The 17,018-nt window shown below is 54.6% G+C and overlaps 4 protein-coding genes across 4 annotated transcripts; 1 reads left to right on the top strand and 3 right to left on the bottom strand.

The window, feature by feature from the left end:
- Nucleotides 1-407: 407 nt before the first annotated feature.
- Nucleotides 408-2,930, bottom strand: CORC01_09272 (aminodeoxychorismate synthase; the record flags this gene model as incomplete). The annotated part of the gene is made up of 1 exon (XM_022620901.1): nucleotides 408-2,930. The coding sequence occupies one exon, from the start codon at nucleotides 2,928-2,930 to the stop codon at nucleotides 408-410; it is 2,523 nt and encodes an 840-aa protein (XP_022472562.1).
- A 474-nt stretch (nucleotides 2,931-3,404) lies between these two features.
- CORC01_09271 (uncharacterized protein) lies at nucleotides 3,405-7,562 on the bottom strand (the record flags this gene model as incomplete). The annotated part of the gene is made up of 1 exon (XM_022620900.1): nucleotides 3,405-7,562. The coding sequence occupies one exon, from the start codon at nucleotides 7,560-7,562 to the stop codon at nucleotides 3,405-3,407; it is 4,158 nt and encodes a 1,385-aa protein (XP_022472561.1).
- Nucleotides 7,563-8,619: 1,057 nt separating this feature from the next.
- On the top strand, nucleotides 8,620-11,214 carry CORC01_09270 (mannosyl oligosaccharide glucosidase; the record flags this gene model as incomplete). Its single annotated transcript, XM_022620899.1, has 3 exons — nucleotides 8,620-8,881; nucleotides 8,933-10,899; nucleotides 10,963-11,214. 3 exons carry the CDS (start codon nucleotides 8,620-8,622, stop codon nucleotides 11,212-11,214), a joined length of 2,481 nt encoding a protein of 826 aa, XP_022472560.1.
- A 1,864-nt stretch (nucleotides 11,215-13,078) lies between these two features.
- Nucleotides 13,079-14,765, bottom strand: CORC01_09269 (uncharacterized protein; the record flags this gene model as incomplete). Its single annotated transcript, XM_022620898.1, has 3 exons — nucleotides 13,079-13,309; nucleotides 13,466-14,360; nucleotides 14,692-14,765. The coding sequence occupies 3 exons, from the start codon at nucleotides 14,763-14,765 to the stop codon at nucleotides 13,079-13,081; spliced, it is 1,200 nt and encodes a 399-aa protein (XP_022472559.1).
- Nucleotides 14,766-17,018: the final 2,253 nt, after the last annotated feature.

The following is a 17,018-nucleotide window of genomic DNA, read 5'->3' as shown; positions in this document are numbered from 1 at the left end:
ACGTTGTGGCGCTTGAGTTCGGGAACCCGACAAGTGGGAATTGGGATCGGTGCGCTTTACTTGGGGCTTCATATGTATATCCAGCATCATTCCGTCAGGCAGGCGTTTCCTCATTTTCCTTTTGTTTTGCAACGACAGAACCATCTAATTCCCAATGACAACCGCGGAAGCTGATATCACAACATGGATTTATGATCTTATTTCTCTCTGCTTTCGTGTGGATGATCCGGGTCGTCTAAAGTTGAGTCTAATACCCGTGAAGGTCCAGAGTCTAATATCCCAGATACGTTGAGGTATCAACCAAACACCCCCACCATGGATAATCCCTCATCACATTGTAAACGCCAGTAAGCCATTTCTAGAAAGACAGTACCCCCCTTTCGCAAACAGTCTCGGATCCGAACCGCTCATACGTCTGCGAAAACGCCCAAAGGCCCCGCTAACTTGGTGAACATCTCCTCCCTCTCCCCCTCAGCAGTGCTCAAAATCGTCACAGCGCCGCCAGCTCCGATATGCCAAACCTCTCTCGGTTCCGTCTCGCCCTCCTCTGGTGGCGCATTCTCGTCGTCCCATTTGAACATGGTCCGGATCGTGACGCTCCAGTCCCCCTTGCCAGTGACGTCCATGTACCCCACCACACCGGAATACAGACCTCTTTCCTTATGCTCTTCAATTTCCTGCAGCAGCTCACAGCTCCGCTTCTTCGGGGCTCCAGTCATGCTACCCGGCGGGAGACTAGCCGCAAGGACATCGAGCCCTGTGTGACGGCGATCGGCACCCGATGCTGTTGTCGGCTGCGGCAGCTGGCCGTTGACGATCGTAATCATCTGGAAGACCGTCGCGTACTCTTCCACCTTCATCAGGTGTGGCACCGTGACGTTCCCGGAGCCGCAGACGCCGTGCAAGTCGTGCCGGACGAGATCCACAATCATGAGGTTCTCCGCCTCCTCCTTGGGCACGTGCAAAATCTCCTCAGCCTGCGCCAGCGTGGCGACCTGGTTCGACTTGCGGACGGTGCCCTTCATCGGCCTCATGGAGCAGAAGCCGTGGGCATCGTACTCGAGGAAGCGCTCCGGGGAGCTGCTGATCAACGTCGCGCCGCCGAGTCGGATAAAGGAGCCGAACGGGGCTGGCTGGCGAGCTCTGAGCGTCTTATACAACTTCCACGGCGCAACGTACGCGGACTTCCCTTGTTCCGAGGGGTGTCCGTCGGCCAGGCCGTTGGTGGCGGCCGGGGCGTGATCTTTTGTCGGGCGTCCGGGCAAGGTGATGGTTGTCTGATCCGTCAAGCACAGCTCATACGACTCGCCGGCTGCGATGAATTCTTGACAATGGGAGACCTTGGCTTCATACTCGTCGGCGGCAGGGACCCGAATGACAGGTCTCGTAGCTACGGTTGAAGCATCCGACCCGTTGACGATGGCCTTGCCCGATGCTTGCCAGAGATGGGACGTCTGTAGGGATGCCACCACGGAGTCGATCCAAAAGTTGGCATTGAGCTTCCGCTTCTGAAGATGCTGGACGTGTAGCAAGCCCTTAACGTGGTCGACCACGATGCTCTTCGTAACCCAAGCGAAGCACAGGTCGGGCCTCTGATGCCCACGGTCAGCAGCCACCGCTACGTCGATCCCCTTGAGTCCCATCTCATAAGTGAGGTAGCCCATGAAGCCTCCTCGGAACGGCGTTTCGAGCTCCTCTGAGCCTGGGATGCGTCGTTTCTCAAGGAACCCGGAGAGGAGATGCCAAATGTTCTTTTGTGATCCGAATGGAACAGTCTCCACGAGGTCAACGGGCAGACCCTGAATCGAAGGGATACGGGCCGTGGCAAAATCGTCTCCGACGTGGTGCTCGATTCGCAGAGACTCCTCCACATCCAGAGCAACGACGCTGAATCGACCCCGAACGTCCGCAGCTCCCGTCGCCATGCTGCTGGAGTTGGACGAATCCAGAATGATGTGTTCCATCCTACCGCTCTTTAGCACTTCCACGATGTCCGGTACCTTGACGTTCGCCGGGAGGCTGATGGTTTTGTATATGTACTCGCAGTCAAGTCCGACAGTCGCCAGGGGCGTCGGCATCTCTGTCCATTCGAGGACGGTAGCGTTCCCTCCCTGAGCCGCGACGTGGTTCTCGCAGAGAAGACTCGGCTTCACAGCATTCCTTGCCAGAAACCGCTCCCCGCTCAGCACGTTTCTGTTCGCCTTTCGATTCCACGCCATGGCTTCGCGAAGCCAGTTGCTGATGACCGCATGGCCTGCCGGCTGCGTGCAGACTGACTCTGGGTGGTACTGCAGGCCCCAAAAGGGTTTGCTCTTGTGCTTGACGGCCATGAGAATTCTTTCGCGGCCGCTGTCCCTCTGCTCGTCCACCCACGCCAGAGGCAACAGCTCGGGTGCCATCTCCTGAGCACGCCAACGCCTGCTTGCCCATGTTGAATCTGGGATGGAGTCTTGTCCGATGTCGGCACAAAGGCTGTGATAGAGGGTTGCTTTAAACTCGGAAACACCACCAAAGATATCTTCGGCGCATGTCGCCTCAGATTTCTCGTGCTGAATATCGCGAACCATGCCGTGCATTCCCCGCTGAAGCCTCCTCACGTTGCCGCCCGAGCTGAGAACGAGGCTCTGGAATCCAAGGCAAATACCAAGAACCGGCAGGAGATGCTCATCTTGCAATCTCCAAATACATCTCATGAGCCCAACATCCGTCTCATTCTCGGCGGAGCCGGGCCCAGGCCCGCAAACTACCGCATGATAACGTGATAATTCCCGATGAAAATCAACCGAAAACGTTAGCGAGTTTTGGTCTAGCAAAGGCGTGTCAATCGGTAAGACGTGAACATCGGCGTCAAGCAGGGTTATGAGAAGGGATACGATGTTGTTCGTGAACGAGTCGTAAGCATCGAGAAACAGGATCTGAGGTCGCGTCATCCTTGACTTATAGTGTGATCCCACTTTCCACTAGACAACGACGACAGCCTCGTTGCAACGCTCGCAAAACAGGAATGGCTTGACCAAAACTTGTACGGCGGCGGAAACGAGCCTTGAGGTGGTCAAAGGCCCGCTGTCGGCTAGCAGCGGAAGTCGCTCCCTGAGAAATTTTGGTGGCAACGGAGGCAGAAACAAGAAGGCGGTCAGACCCACACATAAATCGCCCGGGAGCCTTTGTTCGGGACGCAGGGATGAGCTTAATTCGATCGCCGGGTTGATCGGGTCATCCCTGGACTTCGCTTGAACCCATCACAGATAATGGCTTTGCGTCGTCTGTGAAGACGTCCATGAAGAAGTCAATTATCTACTTAAGGGAGGCCGCTGCAATCGCCAACTCCACCCCTGTGATGTGATTCACTTCTTCTGCACGTCCACCATCGTACAATTAATTCGTCACGCAAACGGCTCGGGCTGCTAGTCCTGATCCACCACTTTGATGATGCAGGGTTGCCTCGAGTGCCAAATGCGCCTTTCTTTCCCACCGATGATCGCGTTTAGCATCGTCTGAGTATCCGATCGTTGTCGGCTCTCCTGTGTCTCTTCCTTTTCCTTCTTTTCCTTGGGCTCTTCCCAGATCTTATACTCCTCGACTGATGCCCCTATTTCGAATTCCCCTCGACACAGTACCATGGCTTGAATCTCCACCTCCGTGCTCGCTTTGGCGGCCAACAGCGGCAGGGCTTGTTGCAAGGTACCGTTCCAGGCGAATTTTCGCGTGAAGTCCAACGCAACGTTCAACGGACGGTGGCACAAGGCTGGCATTAGTCTCAACATCGGATAGACTGGCTTGGCCGACCGATTCGTGATGCCAACCTTGACTTGGACAAAATTATCGACGAGGATCCTCTGTTTGACCATTTGGCCTACAGTTTGTTCGGGGTCCCGGACTGATATCTCGATACCAACATCATCAATCCTGAGAGCATCCATCATCCTAGGTGAAAGTCTGATGGTTCGCAGGTCTATGTAACCGCTCCGCTTTGGGCCAGACACTGTTTTCCATCTGGCAGTAAGCGTTTCCAGGATCCTCTCTCTGAACCAAAATGCTTCGCGATTCGAGCGTTCCATGTCGGGCGTGATCTTGCTTGTGCTGACGACAAACTGTCGCTGTCTTGATGGGTTGAGTGCCGGGATCGATGCGTGAGGGTCCTCAAGGTGTATGCGCCGCAGGGGAACGATGACGCGGCTGGTATTTCCAGGGAGAACGTGCTCCTCAATTACTATGCCGTCCTCGCCGTCCATTTCGACCGCCATGTTGTTTGGCCAGGCATTGCGTAGATCCATAGATAAAAGGCAGTATTCGTCTGCCAATGTCAATGGATTAGTCTTCGACTCCAGGTTCGTAAGGCTGAGGAGCGGCTTAGGTACGGGCCCGCTAAGAGGCAGGACATCCAGCCGCGTGAGCTCGACGCTCGCATTTACAGTGACCGTCAACTGCAGTGAGACATGTCGGGTATGGAAATTTTCCGTCACCTCCTCGGGAGGCACTCCAAGATGAGCATAGTCGATCTGAATGGCAGCGTTCGTCAGACCAGGCTTGCCAAGGATTTCAAAATCAAACTTGGCGGTGCCTCCCGGAGCAATGTATCGCTTCTCGGGTTCCTTCTTATTCAGCCTCCGGAGACCTTGGCGCCTCATGAGAATGTACTCGTATTCGTACAACTCGGCTGGTGTGGCATCTCTGTTGTTGATGCCTGCCTGTAACGGTCCTTGTGTGGAATCTTGGAAGGAGAAAAGCATAAAGTCCACCGGAGTCGTTCGAGATAGATTCTGTAAGGTGACGGAGAAGACCTGTCTCTCTCCTTCGAGCACCATGACCGAGGACTGGGGGAGAGTCGTCGATTTGACAATGACGATGGGCTGTTGGGCAATGACATTCAACCCCAAACTCTCCACCTTGAGCGGCTGGCCAATAAGAGCATCCGAGGCGAGGGTGCTCTCCAATGCTTGAAGTCCGGTAGCCTTGACCTTTACATCTGCTTGCGGCGTCCACGGTTGTTTGAAGATGGGGAATCGTCTCTCGCGACAGCCGCGAACACGAATGACTGCACCTGTAACCTTCAAGGCACCGGGTCCTTTTGGTGTCCCCGAGACTTTGAGAATCTGCGTTCGGTATGGGCCAATAATAGTGCTCTCCAAGTTTGATTCAAACTCCGCACCGCTGGTGTCCAAGCGGAGGCTTTCGACGTCCACTTCAATGTCGTATGGATTCTGTAGGGTGACTCTGAAAGTTGCGGGCTCGTTCGCAACGAGAATGTGATCAGCAGCTTTGTCGGGCTGCTTAAGGAATGGGTTGTATATAAAGGGGTTGACATCTTGAGAAGTTCTTGCAGTCACTGCCCCAGGAAGTGTGCTCTTGGCATGGGGAACCGGAATTCTAGTAGTCGGCAGTGGTTCTAAGGCGACGCCACGAACGAAGAACTCATCCCAATACTCCGCCGCCAGATGATTCAAGCCTAACCTTTTAGCGAGATTCGACGTCTTTGAAATATTTGTGGCCAGCCGGATCTGCTCGTCGCGGGTAATCACTGGTGACGCATCTTCTTTGCGAGGGCCAGGAGCAACTCCTGACCCAGCCGTGCGGAGCAAATCACCAGAGAACTTCAAAACACCGTTGAAGTCAGGAAGTGCTTCAGAGAAGTTGATGCATGCTCTCAGTATGTTCAACTTGACACTGGTGAAACCAAAGAATCTCGCAGCTGCCTGTCCCCGAATTCTATCGATGACAGCAGCGTCAGAGTCCTCTGTCGAAATGGCGTCGTCTGCGGGTTGTTTCTTCATGTCAAAACCGACAACACCATACGACTTGCACAGAAGGGCTAAAAACGCCTCGATTCCCTGTTCAACGTCGCCTTCACCCAGCTCTAGGGCAACTGCACTGTTGCTGTGTCCCTTGGCAGCATTCAAAGCTACCAGGCCGGCCGCAGGGTGTATACCCATGTCTGCAGCCCCGCGAGTGCGCGCCTCAACCAGACCGCTGATCAAAACGGAAACGAGTTCCCTAGTGACCATTGCTTTCTTGCGATGATGGCCGAGGGGTCCAAGAACGGACGCGATTCCTGCTAGAATGGAAACTCTATCCGCGATGGTGAGAAGCTCCGACGAAGAGGCAGGAAACGCGCGGAAGAGAAATGTGACGATTGACTGCCGGCTCGGGGTGATGGTCAACCGAGGCGAGGTTGTCAGAGGGGTCGAAGGCAGCTTGCCAAAGATGATCGTGTCGTAGGCTCGCTCTCCGAGCTTTCCGTCAGCAAGGTGTAAAGCAGACAAAATCTTGGAGAATCGAATCGTCGTCTCGGCAAGGGGTAGAGGAGGCAGATGCTCGGCGGAAATCCGGGAGTACAGCCCTGAGATTCGGTCTAGAAGGTCTGGTAGTATGATCTGAAGGTTCCGAATATGCTTGGGTTGGGCCAAATCGGTTGGGGTTGCCGCTTCTAGAGCAGCATAAGTAGCGGCCGTGGATTTGTCTTGCGGGGGCAAGCAAATAGACGGTACCTGGAAATCCACCTTGACCCATCCTAGAAGCAGTAGACAAAGAGTGATCAACTCCAGTGCCTTGCCGTGCCATATGTGGTCGTTAATCGACCTCGCAACCGTGGCGCCATCGATAAGTTCCTTCAGCGCATCGGTCCACCGTCCTGCTTGCAGATATAAAGACCCCACAAGGATCGTTACCCTGCCTTTCCCTTTCGCTCTAAAGCGGTCGTTCAGACCACCGGAGCCGAATCCTTGCACCGAAACTCGATCTGAACTTTCCGACCTGAAGTGCTCCCCAGCACCCGGCCTCGAATTTCGGTCAGGGGTCGAAGAGCCGCTGCTCATACCGGAAGTCAAGTCGTCAAAAGTGGTTGGAGGGTTCGACAATCCGCTTTTCACAGGAGTGGATGGCCGGGCTGGTGTCGAGTTGCTTGACGCTATAGCCGAATTATGTTTCATCGGCGCGACCGGCATAGACATGCGATTCATTTGCCGATCCGGAATGCCACTTGTCGAGCTTGATCTCTGCGGGCCCGGAATGAACTGAGATGCCCTCTTGCTCGCCGAGCCGGAGTCTTCCGCGCCCCATGATGTGCCGTTCGTCTGTCTGGTTGACTGAGACTGCCCTGGGGACTCGATGAAAGACCATGCCTCAAATGACTTGGCCAGACTTGTCATTTCCGCCAGGAGCTGCGACGTGATGTCGCACATTATTGTTTTCATGGTCGTGCGCTTGCACTCATCCGGCGGTGGTATAGCGACGAGTCCCTCAGGCAAAGGTACAGAATTCTCTTTCGAAAGCGCATGGTCGAAGATCAAGACTTGATGAACCAGCGCCTTTCCGAAGCGGTCTCTCAAGTCCTCCAATTCCTGATACAACGTTCGGATGTTCTGTTCGGCAACAGTGGGCGCATTGCCAGAATGTCTCTTGTTGAAGGCGACTCGGTTGAGTTCGTCTCCGTCTGCGACCGCAATGACGGCGAGCGGTTCGCGATAGAAGTCGAACGGCGACAGGGCGAGATGCGAAGGTGGGGGTACGTGGGTTATAAGTTCGTAGAATACGGCGCCATCAGGAAAGGCCAAAGGCGAAAACATATCTGGAGATTACCGATTAGTGCGAGCGTTCTCGAAGCAAGACGGCAAAAGGGGGGTGCTTGCTCCTATTTGGCCGCCCATCAGGGCTGACATCCCGCAAGGAGACGACATGTTCGGGCCGCAGGCGTTCAATGAAGGACGCGAAACGATCACTTCTGATTTGGCCCAGGGGTAGAATCAATGCCTTCACCCTCGCGGGAGCGATGGGTAACAGCGAGTCCAAGCTCATCCTAGCATGTGTATCTTCCGTCCAGCATCTTCAACTCAAAGAATATTGCGTGCGAGCTATGTGGCCATATCGCGATGGTCTCGTGCGTTTGGTGCCACTCTAGGGGGTACACGGAAGTGCGCGAAGCTCGACAGGTGGCTTCTGGAGGTCCTCGAGCTGGTTTCGCAATTTATATGTCTTGCGCGAATTCGTGATTAAGCGCAAAGTTAGGTCGACGAGAGCTACTTGGTGCAGCAGAACAGTGGAAAGGAGCATGCAGAGAGAGGTCAGAGTGGATGGAAGGGAATTGGCATGCAGCCACTGGCAGCAATTGACGGTGTGCGATTTGACCAGGGGGGGTTTTCAGTGGAGGAACCTCAGGTCGGTGCGACATTCCCCATTGCCAGTGGACCTACGAATAGCGTATGGGGAAAGCGCTGCTGAAGTTTCAGGGATCGTAGCAGCTATCGACAACGGGGTTGACGCTAAAACACCCGCCGCCACACATTAGCTGGCCCAAGCTTGACATCCTTCGGGTGATTGATTGGCTCGTTTGGCCGCCGACGTCAACCAAGCTGTCAAAGCCACATTTCACCTCAGCCTCAATCGAGCTCCATCCTGGGCAGCTTGCGAGTCGTCCAACGTGTTCACTCCAGCAGGTCGGCCAGAGGTACCTCGATACCTTTCTCTCATCCAGCACTTCGCTCACTTTCCTATTTTACCGTTCGAACTTGCACTTGAACTTACACACGCAGCTTGACAATTTCATTGAGCTGTTGTATGAGTGTCAAATTCATTGATCTCAGAGAGTTCCGATGAGCGCTGAATGATCACTCACACACCGCAAAGATGGCCCGCATAACGCAGTTGGCCGTCTTCCTTACGCTTTCCCTTTTCAACATCTTTGGCGCACAGCTAGCCCTTGCCGCGGAGAATGGTCCCGGCTCGGCTTCCATCTTGACCTCCGAGGTCGGTCGCCTCAACAACGAAAGCTTGTTTTGGGGCCCCTATAAGTCGAACCTGTACTTCGGCGTCCGCAACAGGTCTCCCAAGAGTCTGTGGACTGGATTGATGTGGTCCAGAGTTGATAACTACCAAGACGTTCAGCAAGGTGTGTTGCAGAGCTGCTTCTTCAGACATCCATATAGACTAACATGATTAGGTTTCCGCTACACATGCGAACAACATGAAGGTCTCCATGGCTATGGATGGGACGAGTATGATGCCCGAAAGGGAGGTATCCAGTCTATTCATGATGAAGGCAACCAGATCGACATCACCACGTCGTTTGTCAAGGTCCCTGGTGGGGCCAACGGCGGCAGCTGGGCCGCAAGAATCAAAGGTGTTCCGAGAGAGGGTGCACCCGCCGACTTGAAGACCATGATCCACTACTACATTGCCGAAGACAACAGCGAAGCAGAGCTTGCCTTTTCAGGCGAGAACGACCCCACTGGCTTTGAAGGCGATGTCGCATTCGAGGGTTCTTCTAAGGAGCTTGGCAAGTACAAGCTGGTGATCACCAAGGGAGAGGGCAAGCACCCTTCCAGTAGTCACGATTTGGCCGACAGAAGACACCTGGACCGCACGACGGTACGGTCTCTGAATGTTCCCGAGGAGCATCAGTGGCAGGGCAAGGGCGTTGTCTTCAACCTGATCCAGGAGAGTGTCAAGTTTGTCCAGGAGAACTACGATACGAATGAGCCGCCCCCGGCATACCTCACCTACCAGGTCGAGAACAAGCCCGGAGAAGGCAACACGCACGTCGTCCAAAAGATGTTTGAAGGGGCATTCGAGTTTGATGTCATCTTTTCGTCTGCCTCTGCTGGCCCCGAGCTCACGAGCGCGGATGTGACGCGCGAGATCAAGTCGGTCACCGAATTCTTTGGAGAGCGCTTCTCTTCGATCTTCAGCCTGAAGGCTCCGTTCACTGCCGACAAGTACAAGAAGTTCGCCAAGAGCATGTTCTCTAACCTGCTCGGTGGCATCGGCTACTTCCATGGTTCTCAGCTGATCGATCGTTCTTACGCGCCCGAGTATGACGAGGAGAATGAAGGTTTCTGGGAAGAGACGGCTGCTGCGCGTGCGCGCAAGCAGCAGGAGTTGGAGGGCCCTTATGAACTCTTCACGGCCGTCCCTTCTCGTCCTTTCTTCCCTCGAGGATTTCTCTGGGACGAGGGTTATCACCTCATTCCCATCGCCGATTGGGACATTGATTTGACTTTAGACATCGTGAAGAGCTGGTTCAACACCATGGACGAAGACGGATGGATTCCTCGCGAGCAGATTCTCGGTCTTGAGGCACGCAGCAAGGTGCCCGAGGAGTTCCAGGTTCAGTATCCGCATTACGCCAACCCTCCCACTCTTTTCCTCATCATCGAAGGCTTCATGGAGAGGCTCCGTAAGACCAACGGCAGTCAACCCGCCGAAAAGGAGCACCTTGGTCCTCAGGCTTCCCTTCAGACTGCCCACCTGGACAACGTCGAGCTCGGGGAGGAGTTCCTCCGGAGGCTGTACCCGTTCGTTCGCGCGCAGTACGACTGGTTCCGCAAAACCCAGCGAGGAGACCTGAAGACCTACGACCGCGACGCGTTCTCAAACAAGGAGGGCTATAGATGGCGCGGCCGCACCGAGACCCACATCCTCACCAGCGGTCTTGATGACTACCCTCGCCCTCAACCCCCTCACCCCGGTGAACTCCACGTCGATCTTATGTCCTGGGTTGGACTAATGACCAAGTCGCTAATGAATATTGCCGACGCTTTGGGCATGGCGGAGCAGGTTGACGAGTTCAAGACTACCCTGAATGCCATCCGTCGCAACCTGAACGACCTCCACTGGTCTGAGAAGGAGGGCTGCTACTGCGATGCCACGATTGATGCCTACGAGGAGAACGTTCTCGTCTGTCACAAGGGCTACATCTCACTGTTCCCCTTCTTGGTCGGCCTCCTCGAGGTCGATGACCCCAAGTTGGGCAAGCTTCTCGATCTCCTCGGCGACGAGGAACACCTCTTCAGCCCCCACGGTCTGAGAAGTCTGAGCAAGCAGGACGAGTTCTACGGTACGGCCGAAAACTACTGGAGAAGCCCGGTGTGGATGCCAATCAACTACATGGCCGTCTCCCAGCTGAGAGTAAGTCAACAACCCATTCATTCTATTCTGAAAGAAACCCCATCACTGACTGTAGTCTTGTAGAACGTCGCCTCCCAAGATGGCCCTTACAGGGCCAAGGCCGCCGACCTCTTCACCCGCCTCCGCAAAAACCTTGTCGACACCGTGTACAACAGCTGGGAGAAGACTGGCTTCGCCTGGGAGCAGTACAACCCGGAGACGGGTGAGGGCCAGCGAACCCAGCACTTCACTGGCTGGACGAGCTTGGTCGTGAAGCTCATGGCCATGGAGGAGCCCAGCAAGGCCGGCGGCGGCCACGTCAAGGACGAGTTGTAGACCAATTACCTTTTTACTACCACCACACGACCGAAAGGCGCATCGAGAAGGGAGGGCATGGACGAAGCACGAAGAACCAAAAAAGCATAGTGGGATTTCGGGCGGCACGCTGGTTTGAGAGGCATGGAAAAGCTCGTCCTGGAATGAGATTTAGCGAAAAGGCCAACTCGGCTGGCTCAAAATTGTTCATGCAGGGTTCCTTTTTCCGGTTTAGTGACTATATTTGAAGGACGATGAGAGGCTTGACTCGGCTTTACCGAGTTTGATAGAAGTGTGCGTGCGTGCGTGTGTGTGTGTGTGCTGACAATTTAATGCTCGGCCGAGGAGTGTAAGCCATCGGTACCAAGAATGAAGAGGGATGTGTAAGCCGTCCTCAAGTCGGCACACGCACCCCTTCCCCGCCAACCAAACGGAGCGTGAAAGCGACGAGTGACCACGTAAGCGATCACATCGCGAGCATCGGCAGCCGCCTGATTGATCCAGGTAGTCTGTCAATTCAACTTCCCAAGTAAGATCATGTACGGTCTTTTTCCTTTGTTACTCAGAAGACAAGTCCCTAAAGAAAGTTTCCTCCGCCGCACCAAGACACGATGACGTTGTTTTGGCACCGCAGTCCACGAAGGATTCCACTCCGTCGAAAGGCAGTAGCAGTCAAAAGACCCGGAGTCGACTCCGCGTAGAGAAAGGCTGAAGACGTGGTCGAGGATGCGGGATCGCCCGCAGAGCAGCGAGTCGGTAAGGATCCGTTACTTCTGACAGCACACCTAATCCTTCTGCGTTTCGTGGTGATGTTACGTTCAACTGTCAAAGGACCCTCCCGCATGATGACTGGCGGAACTCTTGGTCCGTGGGTGCGGCGCCTTCGGGCTGGCAGGTTGTAGGCCTTGTGTCACCCTCCTTCATGCAGCATTCTTAGCCTTGTGACATTACTCAGCGTCTTTGGTCGACGGTGAGCAGAGGGGACGGAAAGACAGATTGCTGTGCCCCAGGGGGTTTGGAGCCTCAGTGGCCGCCCCAAAGTGACCTTGCATATCCAAATTTGCCATGCAGACCTCGTGTCACTACTCCAAGTTGAGTCTATTACCCTTTTTGGAAGTTTGTAAGGCTGGCAGGGGACTCAGCGAAGTGCTTTGTTTCACAGACATGAGGTCTCCCCCCTTCCCCTCGCCTTCTGTTCACATCGTATGGCAGGCTGTGTGTGTGCGTCTTTCTTCGTTAACTGGCTGCAGGACCGCTGTGGAACTCTGCCTGGCTCGGTGTCAGCAAGAGCACGGAGGGGGTGGTGGCATTGCACGTCGTAGGGCTGGGGCGACGCAAAGTGATATATCCTCAATCAGGCTTAGGCTTGGGGGCCCCGGACCAGGCAGATGGGAACGGGAGGACGGGCAGGATGTGATTGCTTTACATATCTAGCCTTCTTTGGGCGACTTCAGCTTGTGTTTGGTTGCTTTGGGTTCTCCAGGAATCGTGGAGATCCGGAGGGGAGCTTGATGTACATGCTGACGGATCGCACGGTTCTTGACTATCGCGTATGTAGGACTTTGGGGTCTAGAAAATGGTGGTCGCTAATACTTGTGTAGTGTGTACATGGTCTAAGTGGATTAGGACTATCTTGTTCGAGGCTCATCTAAGGGAGTAGGCAGATGTACAGCATCATGTTGCTAGACATCCCTGCTACCGGTTTCATCTGTGATCTTATCGTAGTTGTGACTTGGGAAGCCCTTCATGTTCACAGAAGCATGTCCGTTCTCTGCTCGACTCCGATTCCCTCGGCATCTCCCAACCAGTGTGGTAGGTACATTGCTACTAACAACACAGGAGCTTCTTCTGATACACTCAATCGAAAGCTACTCTTCTCTGTCAATCACAAGCCTTCCTCGACCACCGGTTCGTGGCTTGGAGCGACGGGAAGAGGTATGTCCGAGGTTAACTTCATGCCTGACCAGAGGAAGCTGCCAGGTCGGAGCTGTTCCGAGACCAAATCTTTCGTCCACAAAAATTCGATGCCGACTGCCTCAAAGAGCTGGCGCATCGGGTCCTCCATTTCCGCAGTCTTGGACTCGTGACCGGGCAGCGCGTACTCACACACCCCAACCTGGACTTATTTGAGATGTGGGAATTGGGTGGGTGCCACATCTGCTAGGTACTTCAGCGCCTTTGTCATCGTATGATGGAGATAACGTATCCTAAAACAACGAATAGACGGAGGTAGTAAAGATGCAAGTCGTGCATCAATGTTAGATGGTGGAACGATGTCCCGGATCAAGCGGCTGTCGAGGGACAGCTCCTCTAGCGCACCGTAAAATCGGAACCGTTCACTGTGGCGGAACTTGACATCCCAAAACTCCATGCCTTGGTGCGGTTGAAGGCAGTAGGAGACGTGAAGACTCTTGAGTCCGTTTTGCACCGGCTTGAGCGCCTTTCGCCACATGCAATTGTTCGAGAGGTTTGTGATCTCAAGATGCTCGAGGCCAGGCAGACTCAAAACCAGCTCCTCCAACTGAGGTTCGCGCATACCCGCGAGTGAAAGTCTCTTCAACTTTGGCAAGAAGTTGATAGGTCCATCCCGCTTGAGCGAGTCACGCGGGATCAGCCAATAGCCTCCTGTGCTAGCATGAATGGCTTCGACGTTTGGGGTCATGGTCTGCAGTTTGACAAAGTTTAGATAGAGTGCGCTCTGCCTTGCTATGCCGACTATCACACCCAGACGACATATTGAGGGCATTTTCAGCTTCAGCCAACCTCCATCGGGCCATAGCGGCTCATCATCACTATAACTGACGAGGAGGCTTCGCAAACGGGGACAGGACTGAATGGCCGTTACCAAGTCTCGCACCACGCCTTCCGGCTTGCTACTGTCCAGTGGCAGTGGCCTCAATGCATTCGCAGCGTAAAGTCTGCTGGCTGCTGACCACACTTCGGGGGCCAGATCTGAGTCCGAAAGACTGTCGGGGCTCGAGGGGATCTCAGGGGTCGAGGATCTCAGGGGATAAGCGTCGTCTGGCTCCCAGCATGCAATTTGCATGGCATCAACGTGTGAGGCCAAGTCAGGTCGCTCCTGAACGGTACGAATGAATTGCCGGATCAGGTTTGGTTGAGTGGTTATGGACTCGTTCCTGGGCCTTTGCCTGGGAATCTCCGTCTGTCTAACATGGAGGTTTCCCGTCGCGTAATAATGGTACAAGATCGGATAGGCTACTGCAGATATGCGCCTTGACACTCGGCAAAGGAAAGCCAATGCTCTCTTATCGTCCCGGACTTCGTGCGTGTCTGCGTGAGGGAAGGCGGCGGGGTCTCGACAATGGAAGCAGAGGTAGCCGAGTGTGATTTCGAGTATTTCAATAGGTAGAGACTCCATCGCATAGACTTTCAAGTTGTTGCAAGGGCGAAGAAGGGGAACGATGTCAAGAGAGGTTGGTAGGTCATGGGAGTTGGAGAGAAATTATTGGGAGGAATAGGGGAAGAAAGACGAGATACGGGTGAAGTTCCTGGCCCGTTCCTGTACGGCGCAGTATCCCGACTCCATGACCAAGGCTGGCAGGGTGCAGCATTGCGTTGGTCGCACATTGTGTTGGTGGCGTTCGTTGTTGGTCGTCGCTTGGCAAACAAAATCAAGCGCCCGGGTTGGAAGGACAAGGACGAGTCACTTATGCTAGTGTGCCGTCTTTCCCGATATCGTCTCGGCCAATTTCACCATCATCGTCACTCGACGGTTCCGACGCGATTGTGGTTGAGTAGAATTGAGTTGAATTAAAAGTTCGATGGTGGTTGAATCTGGACGGGAAGGATCTAGGTACCTAGGTTCGAACGACGGGAGGCCAAGACATTGGAGGGGAGGAGGATTGGATGGGCGGCAGCGAAGGCCCGGGCGCCGGCCCCTAGCACTGGGCAGGGAACTGCCACCTTCCATTGCGAAGTCACAAGTGCGAGCCTGCCTGCGTGCCTGCCCCGGGCCGCAAAGCTCAGACCTTCCACTGCCCTTAGTCACGGGTGGAGTTGAAGTTCTAACTTTTGGGACGGCCCCCAAACCGCAACGGCGAGCACTGGGTGGTAAGGTGCAACGTAGCACGTGGCTTCAAGCGCACTGGGCACTGCAATTTCCCTTAGGCAGCCGTTTCATGAGGAGCCCCCACCATCCTAGTCGCATCTCCGTCCACGTCGTCTCATCTTGCGCCTTCAACGACACTCTTTCAAGGGATCCTCTTCAATTGTCTCATCAGAGGTAACGCGAACAAATGGCGCCCCAAAGATACACGATGATCCCGAAGACTAGTTTGCCCATCGAAAAGCCTGACTAAGACTTGGCAGCTGGGCTGCAGGGCTGATGGAGCTACTGCGCTGCATCCGCTGACTCACAATGATTTCTATTATTTCGAGTCGGTCGAAGGATCATGGGCCTGCAACCGAGTTACACCCTTTGCCCAAAACACGAACCTTGCGGCAACAGCAGTCGCATTCTGTCACATTCGTCGCCTAGCGCTGTCGAGGCACGTCTGAAATCTGAAATACCGATGACTTCACGCTTCGGTCTTGCCCGATCCCTGATGCGCCCTAAGCCGTCTTGGGCACACTCGGTCAAGCACATATGGTTCTGCGTCGCAAAACAGACATGATGACTACAGCAACCAGTCAATGCCTTGTCGAGTGAGGCCAAAGGATCTTAGGTCATCTCCAGAAGCGGACGAGCACCGCCTATTGCCGTCTCTCCGGATGCTTCACGAGGCCCCCACGGAGCCAAGGCAGTAAATCTGTGTGAGCGGAGTCTCCGGCATCACCCATCTTGGTCCTTCGATACCCGTCTTTTCCTGCCGGACACTTCGTGATGCCTTGTGTTCACCGTCACATGCCCCACGAGGCGAAAACGGTGGATGGTCTTTTTTCTGTGCCCAGGTGCCTACGACACAGGTGACTCTTCACCGGCTCACTCGCAGCGTCGATCATTGCCGGGGGAACAACCGCCAGTGTCTTACCAATGACGGGACGAACGGCGATTAGCGGACCGTCCGTTCCTCACCGACTATAGGACTCGAACACCGAACACTCCGGAGCTTTGTAATGACTGCACCTAGAAACCCATGGGTGACGCCGGAGGTAGTCCCAGGCTCTACTTTCAACGAATCGAGATTGCACGGGTGATTGTCAAGCTCTTGGGCGGTTAGATTATTCCCCTGTCGCATTATCGGTCAATTGCTTAGCCAAGATCCGCTGGTTACCCTCATGCCAGCCTCCATCCCTCCAATCGACCCTCCATCGTCCCCCACCTTAGACGAGAGTCCTAATCTTTGCTTGAACAAAAGGACATCTGCACAGCCTCGAAGATGCTGACAGAGATATGCCCTGTATATGCCCTGTATATGCCCTGTAGCTGCTACGCGATCTCTGCCGGGGCGACCTGAGACGTCCAGTATCTCTACCTTAGGCAGGCTAGGCTGGTGCTTACTTTTCCTCTGCACAGGTGGTCCCCTTGGACTACTCAGCCCTACACGTCCGGCCTATTCCCTGTCGGCGGCTCTCCCATTCGTCAAAAGACACTCGCTCACAATCTTTTCCTGTCTCTTCTAGCGCGTCGACTAATGATGATGCACCAGTCCGTGTAACCAAACCCGTCGCCCTGGATTCCGTCCCTGTCCCCTTGTTTCCAAAAGTTCGGAAAACGAGCCACACGCTTGGCCTTTGACGTCCAGAAACGGAAATAGGCCATTGATATGACAGCCTATTGCGGAGCTGCTGGGGGACATGGACATCTGCCCAGATCACCGCACCCAGGCCTGCGGCACTCCGGCGCATGGCTCTACCTTGCTTAC

This window comes from Colletotrichum orchidophilum (genome assembly GCF_001831195.1).
Source record: "Colletotrichum orchidophilum strain IMI 309357 chromosome Unknown Scaffold_83.1, whole genome shotgun sequence".
Taxonomy (NCBI): Eukaryota; Fungi; Ascomycota; class Sordariomycetes; order Glomerellales; family Glomerellaceae; genus Colletotrichum; species Colletotrichum orchidophilum.
This window is presented reverse-complemented; position numbering and strand designations above follow the sequence as displayed.